We start from the raw sequence: 19,412 nt of genomic DNA, 5'->3' as shown, positions 1-19,412 counted from the left end.
ATCACGCTTTAAAACAGTGCGCTGGCGGCCACGGCAGCCATTGGGCGATTCCCGTGCATTTAAGCCCGCCTCCTTCACCCGGCCCGACCAATGGCCGGCCGCGGCGGGAGAGTTCGAACGGTGGGGGCGGGAGCAATGCGCTGCGCGTCGGTTAAGCGCGAGATTCGAAGAGCGGCGGTTGGCAGAGGAGCGATGATGGCGCTCTCCTCACAGCTCCAGTCCTTAGACGCGCTGAAATATGTCGAGCTGCAGCAGGTCGCCAAGGCTGCCGGCCTGAAGGCCAACCTCCGGGTGAGTGGGGGCGGCCGGGAGGAGCGGTGGGGGGACGCGGTCCTATTGTGGTGCTGTTGTGGCCGCCGCACTTAGTAAATCAGCGTTCCCTCGGGCTCTGAGGGCGGTGAGAACGGGCGGTGTGTCCGGGAGCGGCCTCGGCCGTTGCAGCCTCGGTGCCGGGGCCCGGTCCGCTTTGTCAGAGGCGGCTCGTGCCGGCCTGGCCGCTCGAGAGCCGTTCCGTGTTGTTACTGCTGCCCTCCGCAACTTCCTGCGGGGGGAGGTGCCTCGCGTTCACCGCTGTCAGCCGGACTGTTGTTTCGGCCCGCCGGTGCTCGAGCCTTGCTGGAATGTGAGCGGTGGAACTCGATGGTCTTCTGATGGAACGTCCTTTCCAATAGAGCCGTTCCGCTTCTGTTAGCTCCGACGGTACTCACGGGCCGAGACGGATGTTTATACGTGGCGTGAGCAGCGCAGGAGAAGCTGCTGCGAGAGCCTGGTACAATTGTAGCTTGTGTTGAGCTGTGCGGTGCTGCTGGAACAGTCTTGTTCAGTACCCAGCAGCTGCACCTCCAGGCAAACGGCTGGGCGGGCTGGGTTTGGGCAGTGTCCTGTTTGATGGCTCTGTGCAGCACTGAGTTCATCTGTTGCTTTGGTTTCTCTTCAGGCTGATAAACTGTTGAAAGCACTGAAGCAACACTTCCAAGGAAGAATGCAAGAAAATGAAAACACGGTAATAGATAATTAGGCAGCCCTTCTTTTCCAGAAAGAACACTTTAACTTCGTTACATGCTGTGCTCTACCATTTACAGATACCGTTTTTTAGCATAATATTAATTGTAATAATCAGTTTTTTATAGTGCTTTTAGTTTAATGCGCTCACGCATTGATAGATGTGTGAATGTTTGATATGCCCTCTTAAACAACAGAAGGCATTAATTCTGCCTTAAATGTATCTGTTAGTATCAGTACCAAACTACTCCCTGTAACCATTAAGGTTTAAATTTCCTAATTTTATATTCTGTACCCCCATGTATTTTACATCTGCAATTCACTTACACTGACGTTATAGCAAAAGAGGAAGCTGTAGAGAGACCTCATTGTAGCCTTACAGTATTCAAAGGGAGCTTATAAACATGAAGGAAATCAGCTTTTTACATGGGTAGATAGTGATAAGACTAGGGGGGAATGGATGTGAACTCAAGGAAGGGAGATTGAGATTAGATGTTGGGGTAGTTTTTTTTTACAGAGTGGTGAAGTGATGGAACCAGTTGCCTGGAGGATACTGTGACCTTAGAGGTTTCAAGGCCAGGCTGGATGGAGCCCTGGGCAATCTGATCTTGTAGTACTTGATCTAGCAGCTGGCAACCCTGCCTGTAGCAGGGGAGTTGGAACCTGCTTCTCTTTGAGATCTTTTTCAACCCAAACCATTCTACGATTCAATACAACTGATGATTCTTTTATTCATTTGTATTAGTTATTTTCCTTATCAAGTTTTCTATGGGCCAAGATATCACATCTAACACTATTTTATCCTTTCATGAGGAAATTGTGTAATCTTTTGCAGCTTGTATATTTCTGAAGGGTAATTTTCACAGATCCTGAATGAAGCTGCTATCCTCCAAGTCAGGTCTCAAATACTTAGTGTTTATTCAGTTGTTTTTTAAATAGTCATTTACTGAATATCAGTACTACGATTATTTTATTATGTAGCTTTTCCATGGAAATGTAGTTAAGGTGTTCCAGGAAATCTAGATACTGCCAGTTACTCTGCTACTTAAGTGTATTCTTGCTTTCACCTGTGTGAAGTGCCTTTCCCACCAATAGTGTTGAAGCTGCCCCTTCAGAGAACCTATCTCCTGTATGTCTATTACATGTTATGGTACTTTTCTGATACAGAGTTCTGAAAAAAGTGCATCTGCTTCAATGGACTCTGAATTTATACCTAATCCAGCGTGTTTCATTACAAAAAGATGTAAAGAAAAGAAAGCAACCAGGAAAAAGAAGAGCTCTGATTTGGAAACTAATGACAGTGAAGAGAACACAGGGTCCACTGCTGAGATGGAGGTAATTTGTATTGCTTTCTTTTGCATGTCTGTGTCTTCCAATGAAACTGGAGATTTAAAATAAAGAAAAAGGCTTGATTAATTGCTACCAGATTAGCAGGTAAGGGTTTTGTTTTTGTATGCAGGTGTACAGAAAACAAGTACTTTCTACCACAGGTCTTGTCTAATTGGACCGCACGCTACTCCATAATGAACAGGAATGTGTTCGTGTGATTAGTCTGAAAAACAGAAATCCTCCTGAGGAAATGCATGATTACCTACACTGGGTATAGGACTGATTTCACTAGTTCATCATAGTATCTGAATATTAAGCAGCTTCAGGATTTGGATGAGTGAGAGAGTGAAGTCAAAAATGTGCAGAAAACTTAATGGTAGGGAGTTAAAGGGAAATGATGAGATGAGAGGTGTTGGTCTTCTTCGCAGCATGAGTAAATGAAAGCCAGTGGTAACTAAACCTATAATAGTCAAAAGCAATGTAGAAATTGAATGAGTTTTTTCTTGAAAATAGTTTTGTTAATAAAAGGAACATTATGCTGAAATGTTACAATCGTGCAGATAAGAGCCTTAATACCGATAATTATAAGCATTTCCTAGCTTATATTCAGTTGCATTTCAGAAAGCCACTTGCTCAATCTCCCCCTGAAAGCAGGGCATGCTATGAGGTGAAATCATAATGCTTGGGGCTTTACATAAGCTGATTTTTTTAAAACTGAAGTGTGGCTGCTACACCATCTCTCTAGACACCCATTTCACTGACCAGCTGCTCTCAGAACAAGATCCTTTTCTTATATCCAGTTGGAACAAAGAGTTTAATGAAGTATGCTTAACTGTAGGGGCATTCCGAAACAAAAGAGAATGAAGTGCCTCAGGTTGACTGTGAAAAGGGAAAGATGGTATTCCAAAACCTGGAACAAGTTACTAAAAAAAGAGCTAATGAGAACCCAAGCATGGCTACTGCTGAGAAGAAGCCAAAGAGGACTAATACTAAAAGCACTAGAGCAGAATGTAAGTAAACACTTCCATAAAAATAAGCTTTGTAGTACTTCAAATTTGCAGACAAAAATAACGTAAAAAGTAAATGTGCCATGTTTAGTGATCTTTACCTTTCTGAAAATGCCAGGAAACGAGGGGGGGGGGGGGGGGAGGTTAGGAGGGGGTGGAGGGGTGGGAGAGAGGGGCTTGTTTAGGATCAGTGCCTTCTGGAATATGCCTCATTATTAATTCTTTTTTCTTTGGATGAGTGGGCTTTGTCATTGCCTTCTTGGGGGTAGAGCTACTATAAAAAGATATGCAGACAACGCCCTTGTTAATTTGTTAACACACAAACACTGTTAGGCAGTATAATGGTGGATTGCTTCTATATCTGATTTTCTTGACCTTAGAGCATGATGCTACTGAAAATATGGTCTCACTTCTCCACTCCTCTGTGCGTGCAGCTGATCTAGAGAGGGATTAAGTTTATCTTCCCTATCTTGTTTGATAGATTCACAAAAAATCCTTGGACACATCCCATTGTTTGCCTCCTGTTAAGTGTAACAGTCCTTGTGATGTACTGTGGGTATCTTTGCCCTTTGATAGAATTTAAGGGACGTTCTTATCAGAGGTCATATGTAACTTCAAAGCTAATTAAGAAAATGAAAGTTTTCTATGAAGCTTCTGTTAAAAGAAAATAAAATATGTTTAAAAAAAAAAAAAATGCTTTGGCTGAGGCAGTACTAAAATTACCTTCACGCTGACACTTGAAACAGCGCTCATCTCTTCCCATAACCACAACTATAAGTAGCTATATTGCTTTAATTTTTTTTTTCCTCTCAGCAGTAATTTCAGATGGCAGGATAGCTGTGTAATAGAGGAAAAACTATAACTACGTTTAGTGGAAGACTTTGTATGTTGGTATTGCCATAGTACTGATCTGAAGGCAGGGATGATTGAAGGAGTTTAGGCTCTTGTGTTTATATTTAAGGAGGTGGCAGAAAGGCTGGTTAAAAGATGTTTTCACTTATCAATATTTTAAAAACATTAGTTTATTAACTGGATAAAGACCTGTGACTTGTAGTTGCTTACTACAAGCAAAGTTCTCTTGTTAACTCCTCCTGTGAAATACTTTAGTATGGAGAGAAAATAACCTGGTGTGACTGTCAAATTTGTTCTTCACTTTGTAGTTTGTCAGGGCTTTTATCATGCTCTTGAGTATCATTTAAAAGGCTTTTGAGATACTTAGGACTTACCTATTTTAAATGAGGCTTTTATTTCTTGAAACCTAAGCCACTTCAAGGATACGAGGTATATTTTCTCACAAGTGCTTTAATAAAGGGCTGTAATAATGTTGAAATATTTTTCTAGTAGTTGTAACAGTTTTGTTTAATCTTCCTGTGCCAGGTGGTCCTCGCCCTGCAGGACAGAAGATTCCTTTGCTTGTTGGCAGTGCATCTAAGCCTGGGAAAACAGGGCTGAAAGCTACTACACCAAGTAAGATAATCTTCCATGATTAAGTATTTCCTGTGTGTGAAGGGAGATGAATTGCAGGCTTTGCAAAAAATATAAATCTGGTTTCTATGGAACACGAGACTGTCTTCTCTTTAGAAAGTTCAAAAAAACCCACTCAAATCAGCCCAAAAAAAGCCAACAACAAAACAAACCCAGGACTGTAAAGTTACGTTGATGTTTATCTTCCCACTTGTATATTTGGTGTCTTCTAGATATAATGCTTACACTTTTCAAAGCAACAAAGAGCAGGAAGGTGTGCTGTGACTGCGATTCCAATTTGTTTAGTTTAGTTTAGTATTTTTCAATACTATGGTTGTGATAACAGTTCATCATTTTGTAGAATACGCTCACTTGTTTTTATTACTTGACAACGAGAATATTTATCTTTTTGCTTTAACCATGGAATTCTCTAGAGCATCCACCATGTAACCAACTGTGCAGTTGATGTAGATGTTGTTGCATACTGTTCAGTTACCTGTGGGTACCCCAGCTTTATTTAGAGGTATATGTTACGGTCTTTGAGGCCATAACAATAGGTGTTGTAAACTGTGTGAAGCAGCAGGCTTCCTTAGGAGTCTGTCAGATGCACAACTCTATTATTTTTGTAAATTCTTAGACTTTAAAAAGCTGCATGAAGCTCACTTCAAGAAAATGGAGTCCATTGCTGATTACATTGAGAGGAAGAAAAAAATGCTTGAGAACTGCAGCAGCTCCCTCAGTGAAGCCAAGGTAAGTGCTGACAAATGAAGGCATTCATTGTTACCATATTCTTATTTCCACAAGGGCTCCACGGAGTCTCTTCAGAGCAGTTAAGAATCTGGCCTTGTGCATGTGGGATGGAGTACTATGACTGGAGTCGTACATAACTGGTTCCATGCAGTTTCTCTGTAGTTTCATGTAACTTATGTGTTAATGGAGTATGGCTACAAATATTTATAGGAAACAATAAATAGTTTAATAATCTTGTGTAATATGTAACTCTCAGTTATTTGTGAAAGGGTCCCCTGGAACTTCTGTTAACAGGCATTTTTTAATTGCTGCAGAACATAACCTAAGGGATGGATTGTTTTCCAAATAAAACCAAATGGGGATTAAACAAAGATTTTTTTGTTGTGCCTTAAAGAACTTTTGTTCAATGACTGCACATGACTCTGTTAGTAAGTAACGTATGTGGCTTCACAGTGGCTTTGAGTTAGTGCACATATGGCACCTGCAAAGGAAAGCCTCTTTCTGGGCATGGCAGGCTTATAAAAATAACAGCAATATGTCAATGAATAGGTGAATGTTAATGGATGTACCAAAATAGTAACACTGAACTCCTGAACTTATGTTTCTTGTTCTTTACAGCATACAATGTATGAATGTGTGCTTAAGACTGATTTTGACAGGTGCTGGCCAAAAAAACCCCACAAATCATTTAAGTGCACCAGAAAAAGGCATTCTGTAGCAATTCTACAGTGTATGTTTTTAGATGAATTTAATGATATAAAATCTTAAGATTAAAACGCTTGCCTTCCATTCCCTTTTTAACCATAAGAGACTGTACAGTTGTCATACATACTATCGTTTCCCTGCTTCTTACAACTACCTTCTCAATGGAAAAACTTAGCAGATCGTGCTGACTCGTGATTTACTTTTCCCTAGAAATGTACCAGTGGCAAAACACTCTTATTCAGCCCCAATCCAGAACGAGGCAGATTCTCTGGCACTTGTACTCCTAGTAACCTTCGACGCTCACCACGCAGTTTGCTGAACACTGGAAGTCAAAGTGTTTTGTCTAGGAAATCTTCATTTAATCCTTCGGTTCTCTCAACAACCAAAATGAATGTCAGGTAATAAGAATGAACCTATCTATTAGTAATATAATATGACATGCTTGAAGTAGTAAACGTAGACTGCGATTTGACTACCTTATTACTACTCCAAGTATGACCCAGATACAGTTATAAAGCTAGGTTGAAAGATAGAACTGACAGCTTTAGGCAATACAGTAAAGATTTTTATCTTAATTCTTTATTCAGCTGTTTGACTGTAGAGGAAACTTGCCTCACTTCCAGCTTTCATTTCTCTAAGCAACCCAAGCCAATTTTTTTTCCTCTTACTGTGTAGGCATTCAGTTTTGTCAGCAACTTAATAGTATCTCCTATATTTGGATTAATTTGTCATTGAGATGACTTAACCAGAACTCAATGTAGTATTCCAAGTGAAGCTTGCAGTGGACTGCAAATACTCTGTGCCCACATAGCAACAGGGCTTCATCTTGTGATCAACTGACATGAGCAGGTTGCTTTTAACACATGGGAACCAAACTGATACCAGAAAGTTGTCATGACTTGCTAAATAGATGATCTCATACCTGATGTTATTAAGCCTCGCCTCGTTTGCTTTTAAGACACTATGCATGTTTCATTAAATCCATAAATAAGCAATTACATCCTGATTTATTTATTTTTTTACTTTTATTTTTGTCATAAATAATTCTTTTAATGCTTAATAGTGATTTTTCTTGTCTTGAACAAAAATCTTCTTAAAGAATTGAACATACAGTCCTTAAAAGTATTCTTTTGCACACGTTTCCTTTCAGCAAAAGTGATTGTTTCTGTTGTTTTTCCTGTCTTCTAATGGTTGTACTAACACCAACCACTTGCTTTCACTTGGCTTTCTACAGCAGCTAAAGTTCAGCTTTGGATATCCCTTATTTTATACTTACCACCCTACTAACGGCAGGTTAATCTGGTGTCTCTATTGCATTCCTTTGAATTTTTCTCATATCCTTCACTTCCTAACACTTGTGTGCCAAGTGAATAATTGTCAGGACTATTTTTTTGGCTCCTGAATAAATATTGTGTATGTGTGTTGGTTTTTTTCTGCTGGTAAATCAGTACGTCTTCTAATATTGACCAACTCCTAAGAATGAGTTATTTATGTTATGGGATTTGTAACTTTTGCTGTTAAGTGATTTGACTGTTCATACTTCAAGGAACATTCGATCTGGAATTCTCAAGCTCAGTCTAGACACTTCCATTTTATTCTGAATGTGCTAATTTTGATTTCCATGCTTTCTCTTCCTATTTATCCTATCTCAAATACTCTGTACCATTTTGTTTTCTTCCTGTGGTGATGACAACAAATGAAAATAACTCATTGTGTCTTTAGTGCTTTGTGTTGCATGTGTTTTGTGTTGCTTTTTTTTTCCCCCTCCCTGCTGCAGCCCTACTTGATTCTTTAGCAGTGTGTAGAAGGAAGCTCTTTCAGAATTTATTTCCATGTCATTTGTCCAAAAATATTATGGAATGCAGAGGCACATCCTGCAGGCTTTCAGTCTCATCGTTGATGAGACTATTAATTCACAAAAGATTTTTCAATTTATTTCACGATTTCGCACATGTATTAAAAAATATGTGTATATTTAGATTTGCAGCACACAGTTCTTAGTATACAGTTAGCTTATTGCATCCAAATATATTTGACTTCTGAAGTAACAAGATAATCATCTCTTTAAAATTTCTACTGTTATTTACAGATGTTAATGATGGTTCACAAGCTGAAAATTGTTAAAGGCATTTTTAGTGCAGTTTGTGTTACCTGTGAATATCTTTACTAGTCGTCATTTTCATTGTAAGTGCAACACTTGCTCCTTGTTTTGTGATATTGCTTGCATTCCTTGCAGGTGACTTTGTCTTGATTATCTCTAATATCTTTCAGGTTCTCTGAAGCCACAAAAGATAATGAGCATAAACGTTCTCTTACTAAGACTCCATCTAGGATGTCTCCATATGTGGAAGAGATCTGCACACCTGATAGCCAGAAAAGCTGTGAACCCTTAAATGCAAAAAACAGCAAGAGAAGCACAAGAAATAATGATCTTCCTGCATTAAAAGGTAAAGTAAATAGTAAATACTTGTCTTTTTCACGTCAAGACGTGTTGCACTGAATGTTTGTATGACTTGTGGACCTACTCACTATTAGTTTATATATTTTAATTTCATTCACAAATACATGAGTGATTCTATAGAAACTGGAGTAGTTTCTTTCCTTCAATTTCCAGTTTCTTGGTTAGTAAGGTAAGATTTAAACACAGAGTAAGTGCAAAGACTTTGAATACCTGGCTACTTACAGGAAAGACTAATGTACTGTGAGGGATTTAAAAAAAACTTAAAGATTGCGGACCACATGGTAAAAGCTTCATGTGACATGTACGGGGATAAATGTGCACTGCAGATGTGTCGCTGATGCGTTGTTGATGTCTTCTCAGAGTTCTCATTCTCCTTGTGAGATGGACACAAGACAATCTGATATTATTACCTCAGCAACCCTAGTTAGTTTGGAATCCAAAATGCTATAAAACCCTATCTGTAGGGAAAATAAGTCTTCTGCTCACTAGTAATCTGCAACAGCAAAGCACATTGATGCACTGTGCTCACCACTGCTGTTGGCCTCCATAAGCATTCAGCCAAGCATCAGTGAATGTGAATGTGCACCCAAAGAGGAAGTCATTTCCACGCCTTTGCTTCATATGTGCTTTCATGTCAGACACTGGTTTGTCAGACTTGCCCCCTTGCTTTCATCTGTCACACAACAACAAAACATAACGGAATTCTGGTGGGAAGGCTCAACCTCTGCTGCCATACCAACAATATCCATGTCTGCCATCACTGGTTGACATAATAAAATAGGAGGCATTACTTCTGGAGCCACCCTTGTAAGACAGATACTATAATGAAGTCAGAGGTATTTCTCTCTGGTAAGAGAGTGCATGCAGAAATCCAGCAGAGAGACACGATCAGTTTTAAGCTGAATATCTGACTGCAGCTCTATCCGTTCTGTTTGAAGACATACAGAACGTAGGTTTGTGTTGACTGAAAAAAATGGAAGTGCAAATAGATTTTAAGCAATTGGTTTTTTTGCAGTCCTGAAACCTATTCTCTAATTCCTTAATCAAAATGGAAAGCATGGCTGCTTTTTGGTTGGTTTGTTTGTTTTGCTGTTCACAGGACTATGTTTAGCCAGTGTATGCATGAACTTCTTTGCCACCCCTTGAGCTGGCACTGCACCTTCCCTGGTATCAGCACATATGTGGTTAATAGCACAATGCTGTTTGGTTGCTGCTGAGTAATGGCTGTGGAGCTGCTGCCACGATGGTGTAGAGCAGGGAGTGGTTGTGTTGTGAGCTGTGTGGAGCAGATAGAGAAGCTTAATGCATTGCCATATAACTGATTCACTTACCTACTCATGGCTGTAGGCTGTTCCTCTTGCATCAACAGTGAGAAGCTACTAACAAGACGTAAAGTGTTTTGTGTGCTTTTAGATGTATTCTAACAAAATGTTAGTAAAATGAGAGACAACATGATCAGTGAATCCAGGGATTCTGAAATTCTGAACTTATGTGACAATCACTACAACAGACTTGCGATGTAGCAGATCAGCTGCTTAGCAGAATGCTATTTAAAAGCAGAGCGTAAAGATACTTCATGACTTCTGCCCTGTCTAGATCGGAGAGCTTCCTCTTGCCAGTGAGCTGTTTGCAATTCTGTCTTCAGTGGTAGGAGGCAGTGTTTAATGACTCTTTAGTCTTGATGGTCGTCAGGCACTTTCCAAGTTGCTATGTACACCAATGTTCCTGCTACTATTAGTAAGCATGGTATCTTGCTGCCTTTTGTAGCTGTTACCCCATTCAAGTTTGCAGCTCAGTCTGCAGAATCATCAAGCACCAGGAAGGTATTTGATCTCCAAGCAAGTCTTTCAAGGCCACTTCGGTATCAACCACATAAAGGTACTGCACTGTTTATGTTACTTATAGCAAAGTGTTTGTAAAATAAGCCACTGAGCAAACTTCCTATATTGTGGTGTGAATTGACTCTTTTTACCCTTTTTCTTGAGTTTTCCACATAGCTTGTGCACTGATGTGAAAGTTCTACTTTCAGTATGTTTTAAGAGCCTCCCTCCATACTGAAGGAAAAATCTCCAACAAAATTTTTTATAAATTGGAGTAAACATTCTGTGTATTCAGTATAATACAAGAATATGTGGATAATTCTGTACACGGTAATGCTCGTTTAAAAAGTGCACTTCTGTAGATGGAAAACATCTGAAGTGTTTGTTGCATACAGACTGTTACCTGGAAAACTGCTCATAAGAAATGGGCTGGTGAAGCTAATCTATTATGCAGCTGAAGAGGCATTTTGTCCTGAAGGCCACAAGCCAGCTAGTGTAAAATGTACAAGAAGTTGAAGCAAACTGTCGCTAAAGGTAGTAATTCAGTACCTTCCCTTTGCCTCTAATTTGTAGGACGACTAAAACCTTGGGGAGAACTTAAAGAAAATGCTCCCCCAAAGAAGTCTGTCAACAACAGCATCACCTCACATAAGAGAGACTACAAACAGCCACATCTCCAGACAAGGTCAGTACAACAGTATGTTTTCATTAAAAGTGTCATTTAAAGTCACGTGATGATTCGTTGAGCTCTTTGAGCATTAAAGTATACAGTTTAGGAAAGAATACTTTTTGTATTCATTTTGTAGTTCAATACCTAACAGCTATGGGTTTGATAGATCTCTTTCTGTGAAAAGCTATCAATTCTAGCACTGGGAGATTGATCTCAAAAGAAACTGGATATTGATGGATATTGATGCCTTGAGTGTTAGGCCTGTACATATAAGCCTAAGATTTCAATTGAATCTAAACATTTAGACCAAGTAGAACAGGTGGGTTGTTTGGTTTTGTTTTTTTTTGCATGGCTAATGTTGCACATTGTTCAAATAGATATCAAGCCTTGGTTAACTTCATATTCCTGAGGCTGCTTCTATTTTTGCTCTTACTGTAATCTGAAGTGGTCTCTCTCCTTTTCCTCCTTCAGGGAAGACAGGCGGGAGAAGCATGAACAGGAGAGAAAAAAGAAAAAAGCTCAGGCTCTTGGAAACCGTAGAGGACTGTCTATGGGTTAGGTAAAATCAGAAGTATCTAGGATCTCACTTGTAAATACTGTTTCTCTCATGTAAATATTTGTGCTGTCTATGCTTCAGAATATGGGTCAGGTTGTTTATTAGCTAGTAGAATCCACAGATGATTGAAGATCTTATAATGCGTCTGAGCATAACATTCTACCCATCAGCTTCTAAGCTCTTAAGCGTTTAGAACTCTCATCTCATTGGAGAACTGTCTCTAGTTGCAGAACTCTCCATTTGATTACTGGTATTTTTCTGACCTCACTGTATATCACACTATGTATCTAGCATAACTAAAAGATGTTGAATGAGAAAATGCAAGTACAAAAGAGATGCTCATGGAGCCTCCTAATAACTTGGTGCAGACTTCATCAGCATGTTTGTTACCCACTAGGATGCATAGTTTAGACTGCAAGCTTCAAAACATTCCATTGGTCAATTAAAGGAACTGAGGTATCTGCTTGCCCTGTTCTCCACATGGATCCTGTAGCAACTGTTCGGCACGTCCTACCATAGAACTAGTACTGGATGCTTAGATCAGCTATGGCTGGGCTTGGTCCTTTCTACAATGCACTGATGATTTAAAAAAAAAAAAACAAACACAACAATTTAAACACTTGAAAGATGTTAAGAAGAGTGAGACGTTTAATGCTGTAAATGCAAAAACTCATGTTATTTAAAAAAAAAAAGGCATAGAAAAGCTATTTGGATGTGTTATGGATGAAACAGTGACAGGAAAGGCAACTCAGCAGTTGTAAGCTCAGCAAATACTAATACTTCAGAAGTATTAAATACTAGGTGAACAAATACTTCAGTGCTGTCATATGAAATGCTGAAATCTCAAGCTCAGTTTTTTTTTATAAACTAAATGGGGGGAAATAAATGTTTTGTACATACCTTGTTTATCACCAGTTATCTATTGTGACTACTTCCTTACTGTAGCACTAGTTCTATCTGCGTGTTATTCGGTATCTCTGAAGAGATTTGTTTCTGTACTGATTTGCCTGCCTACCCTTTTGTGAATGCATTAGTGTTCTGATACTGTTAGAAGGGATAAACTTTGCTCCCCTTCTGCTCTTAATCCAAATCTGTGCAAGAGGAAATTGCTGATGCAAGATGGTGTCAACTCTGTTGTGCTTTGTTGCAGTCTCCATTTAAAACAGAGCTAGGATTAGTATTTTTAAGGTACTTTTAAGTAAGGAGAGGACACTAAGTGATGTCAAGACTTTGATTACACTGTTTGTGACATCTGAAATGAAACCATTCGGCAATTGACTTTAAAGGGTTTCTTAAATTACTTAGGAAAAAAAAAGGGGGGGGTTGGGGAGCTGAACGTTTGCCTTTATGCTTGATGCTGTGCCTCTTTCTGCAACACAGTTAAGCTAACAACACATCAGAAAAGCATCATTTGCTCTTACTGGGACATAGGCTGTGAGTTAACAGTGTTCATCAAGCTGAAGTGCCCTTCTAGGGAATTGATACTGACAGGGCCTCCCCCGGCTCCCCCTCGAGACTTACTTCTGTTCAACAGCTTCATCTTACTGCTTTGTAGCTCTTCTTACCCATAAAAATAAGAGCCAAATCAGTTTCAGTGCTATTGTTTCACTCTCGGCAGCAGCAGCAGGTTTTTCTTTTAGTTCCTTACAGGAGCCAGAAGTTCAAGTTTGCCATATGTTAGGTCCTGTTCTTTACATTTCCAAAGTTGTGCCACTCTTAAGCAGCATTATCGCTGTATTTGCACCATAACTTCTCCAGTTATAACCTATTGAGTTCAAGTGTTTTACAGCCCTATAAACAACATATTAGAAAACTAAACTGAGTACAAAAAAACCAACGCTACATTCACAAAATACTTTTATTTCCCAGATCAGGAGAAAAGTCAAAATATAACCAGGCAGCTGTTAGTACACGGTAAGCATGTACTGCAGCTCTCATAGGGATGTATTCCAGTTCCTGTAGGTGCAAGCTCTCAGCCTGTTGTTGGCAGCTTGAAGATGCCAACAGTGTCAGTCTTGTCAGATTACTGAGTCAACACTTCATCCACTTAACATTTAATGTTTACATGTTTATGTAATTATAACAACTTGAAGCATGTTCTCACACGTTAAGCATTTCATAAAAATTAAGTAAGCAGCTGATGAATGTTCCAAAGGACACAAGACCAACTTAGGTTCGAGGATTCCTTTCATATGTTTCATAGGCAAATTCTTCTGTGTGAGCTCTATCATTGAGCAGGCCAATAAAGTCAATCTCCAGTTGGAAGGGACCATCTATTTTATCTCCCAGTGTGAATCCAAGGGTACTAATCTAATAAAGAGAGATGCATAAGTTAGAAAAATAATGTTACAACCAGTATCTATCACTTCCACATCCTATGAGTAGTTCACAACCATTCAGTTTAAGAGTGTTAATACTCAAAATGCAGCAGTATTTCGGAAGGTGTGAACGCTTTATTTTCAATACAGGCTCCAATTTATTTAATAATAACTTCCTTTTAATTGTAATAAACCCCATAACAATCCCCATGCTCAGACATGGTCCCCATTAGCCTGTAGTGTATGCCTTGAAAACCTCTTCTTGTACATCACCAGTCTTTCAGAGACTACAGTGTTACCGGTTCTCAAACCAAGATGGGTGATGAATAGCTGAACACCTTATGAAGCTCTCAGTGTCCCTAACCTCCGCTGGAAGTGCATGACTTTAAGAACTACCATAAAGGCAGGAATGTGTCAGATTAAAGTTGAATAACTGCATGCCGAGAATTGAGGATAAATGTAAGTTGCAAATGCATGCTAAGTAATAGAGCAAAGCTAAGGTAATAAAGCAGAGTAGCACCCCTCAGATTGATTCTAAGATTTCAACTGCTTTATCTTCCCCAGAAGCGAGCTCTGCAGTCAGCCCCCCTGGCCTTGGGAGGCTACAGAAGTTTGAAAGCTTTCTGTAACAGCTGACTGCAGGAGTCACCTAAACTCTATGATGTTCTGAAGAATTTATCCCTTCATAAGCCCTAGATACTCTGTCTGTGATCCATGCTTACCTTTATTATTTTTGTCAGTACTGTGCCAAATTGCATTTTAGATTTCTCAGTCACTTTGATCATTCCTTTTAAAAAAAGGTTTATTTTTTTTAACAGTCAAGTTATCGAAATCTCTTAAAAAATGTCTTTGGAGCTACTTTGAAGTAAACTGACGTTGAAATCACCAAGTAGGATAATTTGCATGCAAAGCTATGCGCACAAAATAAGTACCTTAAATAAAACAAGTAGAGACCCTTCTTGAATTTTAAATTTAAAAACGCTGAATATCCCAAGGATCTCTCAATTGCCTTCACAATGGCAATGCAGCCCCAAAGTGTGCTTCTGGCAAATTAAGCCTACAGAAAACTTGCCTTGTCTAACCAGAGAGGATGCTGGTCATCCTGTACTCTTCCTCGACTTGACAGAAAGAATTTGGAGAACGGAATCTGACAGCAGAAACAAAAGAAAAATAGACTTTAGTGTCACCAGTATATATAGAATAAAGCCTCAAAGGGAAAAACAAACAAACCTGCCTTAGAAAATGAAATAACACCAAATCTGGTACCGGCACTCCAGGGTCCAAAGGATCAGCAAAAAGAAGCAGGTCACTCATTAGCCACGTGCTGCCAGCTCCAGCCCCACACTGCCCTCTGGCAGCTGTTTCCAGCTGTTATGCTGGATTCTGAGCTAGCTGGGACTCAGGAGAGGCTGAAGCATGGAAGACGGCTGTTCACATCTAGAATATCGCCTTCCAACGATGTGTCAGCTTTAGCAAATTAATGAAAAGTCTACGATGCATTATAGGCCCACCAACAGCTCATCCACATCCAGTCTGCATACTCTACTGCAAATTTCATTCAAAGACATCAACATCCTAGCAAAACAGTTCACAAAAATATAACAGTGATTTGAACTGGGTGGGAACAAGAAAGGAGGGCTGTGACAAGAGACAGGAAACGAGAACTGGCTGGCGTGAGTGAGGAACACACGCAGACCAGCAGTGACACGCTTCACTGTCCTTAGAGAAGAGCTGAAACTCCCATTTCTTGCCAACATTACAGGGTGTCACAGATTCAAAGGCTGTGACTAACAATCCACAGGCCCCAGCTGACTCCAAGTTTGGCAGACCACATTGCAGGGTACAAATCCTACACCAATCTAAGTCATTATCACAGGTTAAATGGTTATCGCATAGAAAGTTCCTGGCACTGCCTGCAAAGCTCCAGTAGCTGCATCTATCCAGTGCATGCTCTGACCATCCACCATATGAGCTGAGTATGCACCCTGCATGGCTGCTTGTTCTGTTTCCCAGTGTTAAGACCCACAAGCTCCCAGACAATCATAGATGCAGAATGGCAGGTGCTCCTGAGCCCCAGTACAGCCCCACATACAGGTGGGACAACCAGGATATTCTAGTTTTGGTGGCTTATTTTTTTGTTACTCTGTATTAAAGAGCCCTCAGCTCGTGAAGCCAATTTCAGATAGGAAAAAAAAGCTACACAAAGCTACAGCTAGGGCCCTTAAACAATCTGTGCTTCAGAAATCTCTAGAACTGCACCTATTCAGAAAAGTTATTTTCAGATTTACTGACTCATTCATTTACCTTTATTTCCTCCCAGTACGGCCCACCTCGGGTGAACATGAAGTAGTTGTACAGGTCATCCTTTTGATGGGAGAAGTAAGGGTCTGTATAAATGTTTACCATCCAAGCTCTGCCATCGCCACGGACACGTAAATACAGACTGTTGAAGTTTGACCAGTCGTAATACTTCTTCCTAGCAAAAGATCCCTACAAATAATAAATAGAATTATCCCACCTTCATACTTAAAAGGAAATGTGCATTAGGAGTGCTACTGCTTGGATCACTGCCCTTGTTCTCACTGCAAATAATGTCTACTGTGATACAGTGAAAACAGGGTCCTTCTTCATCAGACCAGTCTCTCAACAGATTTCCTCCAGCACTGCATGAGAGACCACAAAACGTAGTATCACTGCTCTGAAGATCCACGCATTAATTATACATCTGGTAATTATCAGATTTATCTCCTAAGAACAAATCCCCTCCTGGACAAGAATACAAATGCTGTAAATACAGATCTAGTCTGCTGTTGTTTAATATTCTGTGGTTAGCACTAGACTACTCAGAAGAGGTTACAAGAAACGTGGGATAATATATGCCCTGTGGTAACTGACTTTCTTTACTGAAGACTGACACGAGTACTAAAAGCACTTACACATTTCCCAACAGGTTTTGACACTAACTGTGCCCAGTGATCCAGGTTACAAGCACATCCAGGCCTCAAGTGTATTCTTCCAAAGATCTTCGAAGTCTCAAAGCTGTGATATGCACTCTGACAGCTCCAATAACCTCTGCGGAATGTTAGTGAGGTCTCTGGAGCAAGAGGGTGGCATCAGGGACATTCTTGGCCAGAACTTCTCAAACCAAACCAAAAGTTGCACCAAAAATCCTGAGGTTTCTCCTTAACATCACAGCGTTACTACAGTGAACCATCTTTATAAATAAAACGAAGCCTTCCTTTTATAAGCTCACAATCAGTAGATAATTAATGAACACACTAATACAAAGACTGCGGCTACTTGATTTTATGGTTTTGCCAATTTTGACCCTTCTTACTTAAATAAATGAGAGCCTTTGTATTTATGCTTCCACCCTCTGACATCAAACCTCAAACTGTATTACAAAGATGGACCGACAGGCACTTCGCTGCTTCAAAATCAGGAGAAAGAGGCCCAGTTAAAGCCCAGCATATTTGTCTTTATGACACATGCAGTGAACTTCAAAATTCAGACTCTATTTTAATCATATCAACCTCAGATCTAAAAGCTCACTACAAATCCCTCTTCTGTGAAGAGAATGCAAACAGGGCTGTGTTAATGAGTGACGTTACATCAGCAAATGATCAAATGCGCTATTTTCTAAGAAAGGAGAAAAGCCAAGTAAGACTTTTAAGTTCCTTCCAGGTCAATGAATACAAGAGCAATGACATCTATACAAGCAGCATCTGATAATCCTGAAGGTGATCATTTACAACCACAGTACACAGCAGCCCACCTGTCATCACTGGAATTACAGAGAAACACTCAAGTAACAGATGCTGTACTTACCACCGCTGGTTTGGCTCTCATACTACAATATCCACTGTATTTCGTCTCCCCATCACGAGGTACTTCAGTATTGAGTACTCCATACAGCATAGCACCCTGGTTGTTCCTACCCAGCTTTAGGTAAACTTCACTTTTCCCTCCAATCTCTGCATCGGAGGAGATAACCCATTTATTTAAATCTTCCTGGCTCCGAAACTCCCACATCACCTTTGTCTGTTCCAACAGGTACTGACTGAATGAATGGCCATCGGGTCCTGTTAGGTGATCTTTGGTCTCCTGCTTCAGCAGGCCTAGCTGAGTCTTTAAGGCATTAAAGCCCTTCTTAAAGCTGAAATCAATGTTTCGCCAAGACGGTGTCACCTCAGGCTGTGCCCCCGGCCTCCTGTAACTGCTGTAACGTTTTGACACGGAGTCAACACGGAGAGTTCCAAGCAAGGGCTGCAAAACTTTGTGTCTGCAGCATCTACTGTGTAAGCCTGCGCTGTTCAGCAACGTGACAGATAGAGCCATGCTGGTAAAGACAAAGGATGTGCTTCCAGCAAAGCAATCGATAGGGTTGAAATTAACAGTCAAATTAGTATCTGCAGGTATCTTGGCGTTGTTACTGCAGTTAATCTCCACCTTCAATGAAAAAGAGAAAAGAAAAATTAAAGATTTAGAAGCACTAGGTGCACATATATATATTGAAAGCCACGTTAATTAGAAATTCGAGCCATTAAAAAGAAGGAATAACAAATAATGCCCAGTATTACACTTCCTCGGCCCTCTAGGTTTCAGTATTTCTGCCCAGACTGTTCTTGCCCCACGATGTGAAATACTCATGGAAATACGAACGAGTCGAATATATCAAACAAAAGCCAAGAGTAGAAAAAACAAAGCCGTTCCTGTTCGCCCCTTTCACCCGATGCACGTTTAGGCATTCTCGAGCAACAGCGGAAAGAACAACCTCAGGAACGGCGCTTCTCAAAGAGGACACCCATCAAGGCCGCGGCCCTCCGCGCCGCCCAGGGCGGGCCTGGGGATCGCTGCAACCCGCCGCCGGCCGGCCGCGGTCGCCTCGGGAGCAGGCCGCACGGACGGGCCGCGCCGTAACAACGCGGTTTCACTCACAGACCCGCTCCGCTCACCTCAGCCGCGGCTCCTCAGCGCTTCCGGCCCGGCGGGGAACGCGCTCCACGCCGCTCAGGTTCCGCCGGCAGCAGCGATCGAGCGCCGCCCTGAGCCACGGCGCGGCCTTCCCACCCGCACAGCGCGGAGGGACCGAGAAGCCTTCCCCGTGTCTTTGTGTTTAATGAGGAACGGTGCGGGGGAGACGGCTGCTTGCGGGGCATGGGGAGGAGCGGTGCGTTGACCGAAGGCGAGAGGCAGCCGGGGAAGCGCCCTCGGCGCGGAATCCTGACCCCAGAGGAAAGGAAAGCGCGGAGACCGCCATCGCGCCCCTCTCCCCTCACGGGCAGCGGCGGCAGCAGTGGAGGCCCCGCCCTCCTTCCCGCCCCGGCGCG

At 41.1% G+C, this 19,412-nt stretch overlaps 2 protein-coding genes across 2 annotated transcripts; one reads left to right on the top strand and one right to left on the bottom strand.

The window, feature by feature from the left end:
- The first annotated feature begins 58 nt into the window (after positions 1 to 58).
- Positions 59 to 12,662, top strand: NUSAP1 (nucleolar and spindle associated protein 1). The gene is made up of 11 exons (XM_072338342.1): positions 59 to 291; positions 938 to 1,003; positions 2,170 to 2,337; positions 3,170 to 3,341; positions 4,716 to 4,805; positions 5,440 to 5,552; positions 6,468 to 6,655; positions 8,529 to 8,704; positions 10,486 to 10,596; positions 11,112 to 11,223; positions 11,680 to 12,662. The coding sequence occupies exons 1-11, from the start codon at positions 91 to 93 to the stop codon at positions 11,765 to 11,767; spliced, it is 1,485 nt and encodes a 494-aa protein (XP_072194443.1). The 5' UTR covers positions 59 to 90; the 3' UTR covers positions 11,768 to 12,662.
- A 946-nt stretch (positions 12,663 to 13,608) lies between these two features.
- Positions 13,609 to 19,380, bottom strand: NDUFAF1 (NADH:ubiquinone oxidoreductase complex assembly factor 1). The gene is made up of 5 exons (XM_072337869.1): positions 19,038 to 19,380; positions 17,911 to 18,531; positions 16,387 to 16,572; positions 15,155 to 15,229; positions 13,609 to 14,074 (listed from the first exon to the last, which is right to left on the bottom strand). The coding sequence occupies exons 2-5, from the start codon at positions 18,418 to 18,420 to the stop codon at positions 13,934 to 13,936; spliced, it is 912 nt and encodes a 303-aa protein (XP_072193970.1). The 5' UTR covers positions 18,421 to 18,531; positions 19,038 to 19,380; the 3' UTR covers positions 13,609 to 13,933.
- Between the last annotated feature and the right edge of the window lie 32 nt (positions 19,381 to 19,412).

The sequence above is a fragment of the Excalfactoria chinensis genome, chromosome 5 (genome assembly GCF_039878825.1).
Source record: "Excalfactoria chinensis isolate bCotChi1 chromosome 5, bCotChi1.hap2, whole genome shotgun sequence".
Lineage (NCBI taxonomy): Eukaryota > Metazoa > Chordata > Aves > Galliformes > Phasianidae > Excalfactoria > Excalfactoria chinensis.
This window is presented reverse-complemented; position numbering and strand designations above follow the sequence as displayed.

Coding starts and splice junctions, on each gene's coding strand:
- NUSAP1 (XM_072338342.1), top strand. CDS start 91: ATGGCCGGCCGCGGCGGGAGAGTTCGAACGGTGGGGGCGGGAGCAATG. Junction 2,338..3,169: donor GGTCCACTGCTGAGATGGAG/GTAATTTGTATT, acceptor GCTTAACTGTAG/GGGCATTCCGAAACAAAAGA. Junction 5,553..6,467: donor GCTCCCTCAGTGAAGCCAAG/GTAAGTGCTGAC, acceptor ACTTTTCCCTAG/AAATGTACCAGTGGCAAAAC.
- NDUFAF1 (XM_072337869.1), bottom strand. CDS start 18,420: ATGGCTCTATCTGTCACGTTGCTGAACAGCGCAGGCTTACACAGTAGA. Junction 15,230..16,386: donor CGTACTGGGAGGAAATAAAG/GTAAATGAATGA, acceptor TTCTGCTGTCAG/ATTCCGTTCTCCAAATTCTT. Junction 14,075..15,154: donor ATCCTCTCTGGTTAGACAAG/GCAAGTTTTCTG, acceptor TCTCTTTATTAG/ATTAGTACCCTTGGATTCAC.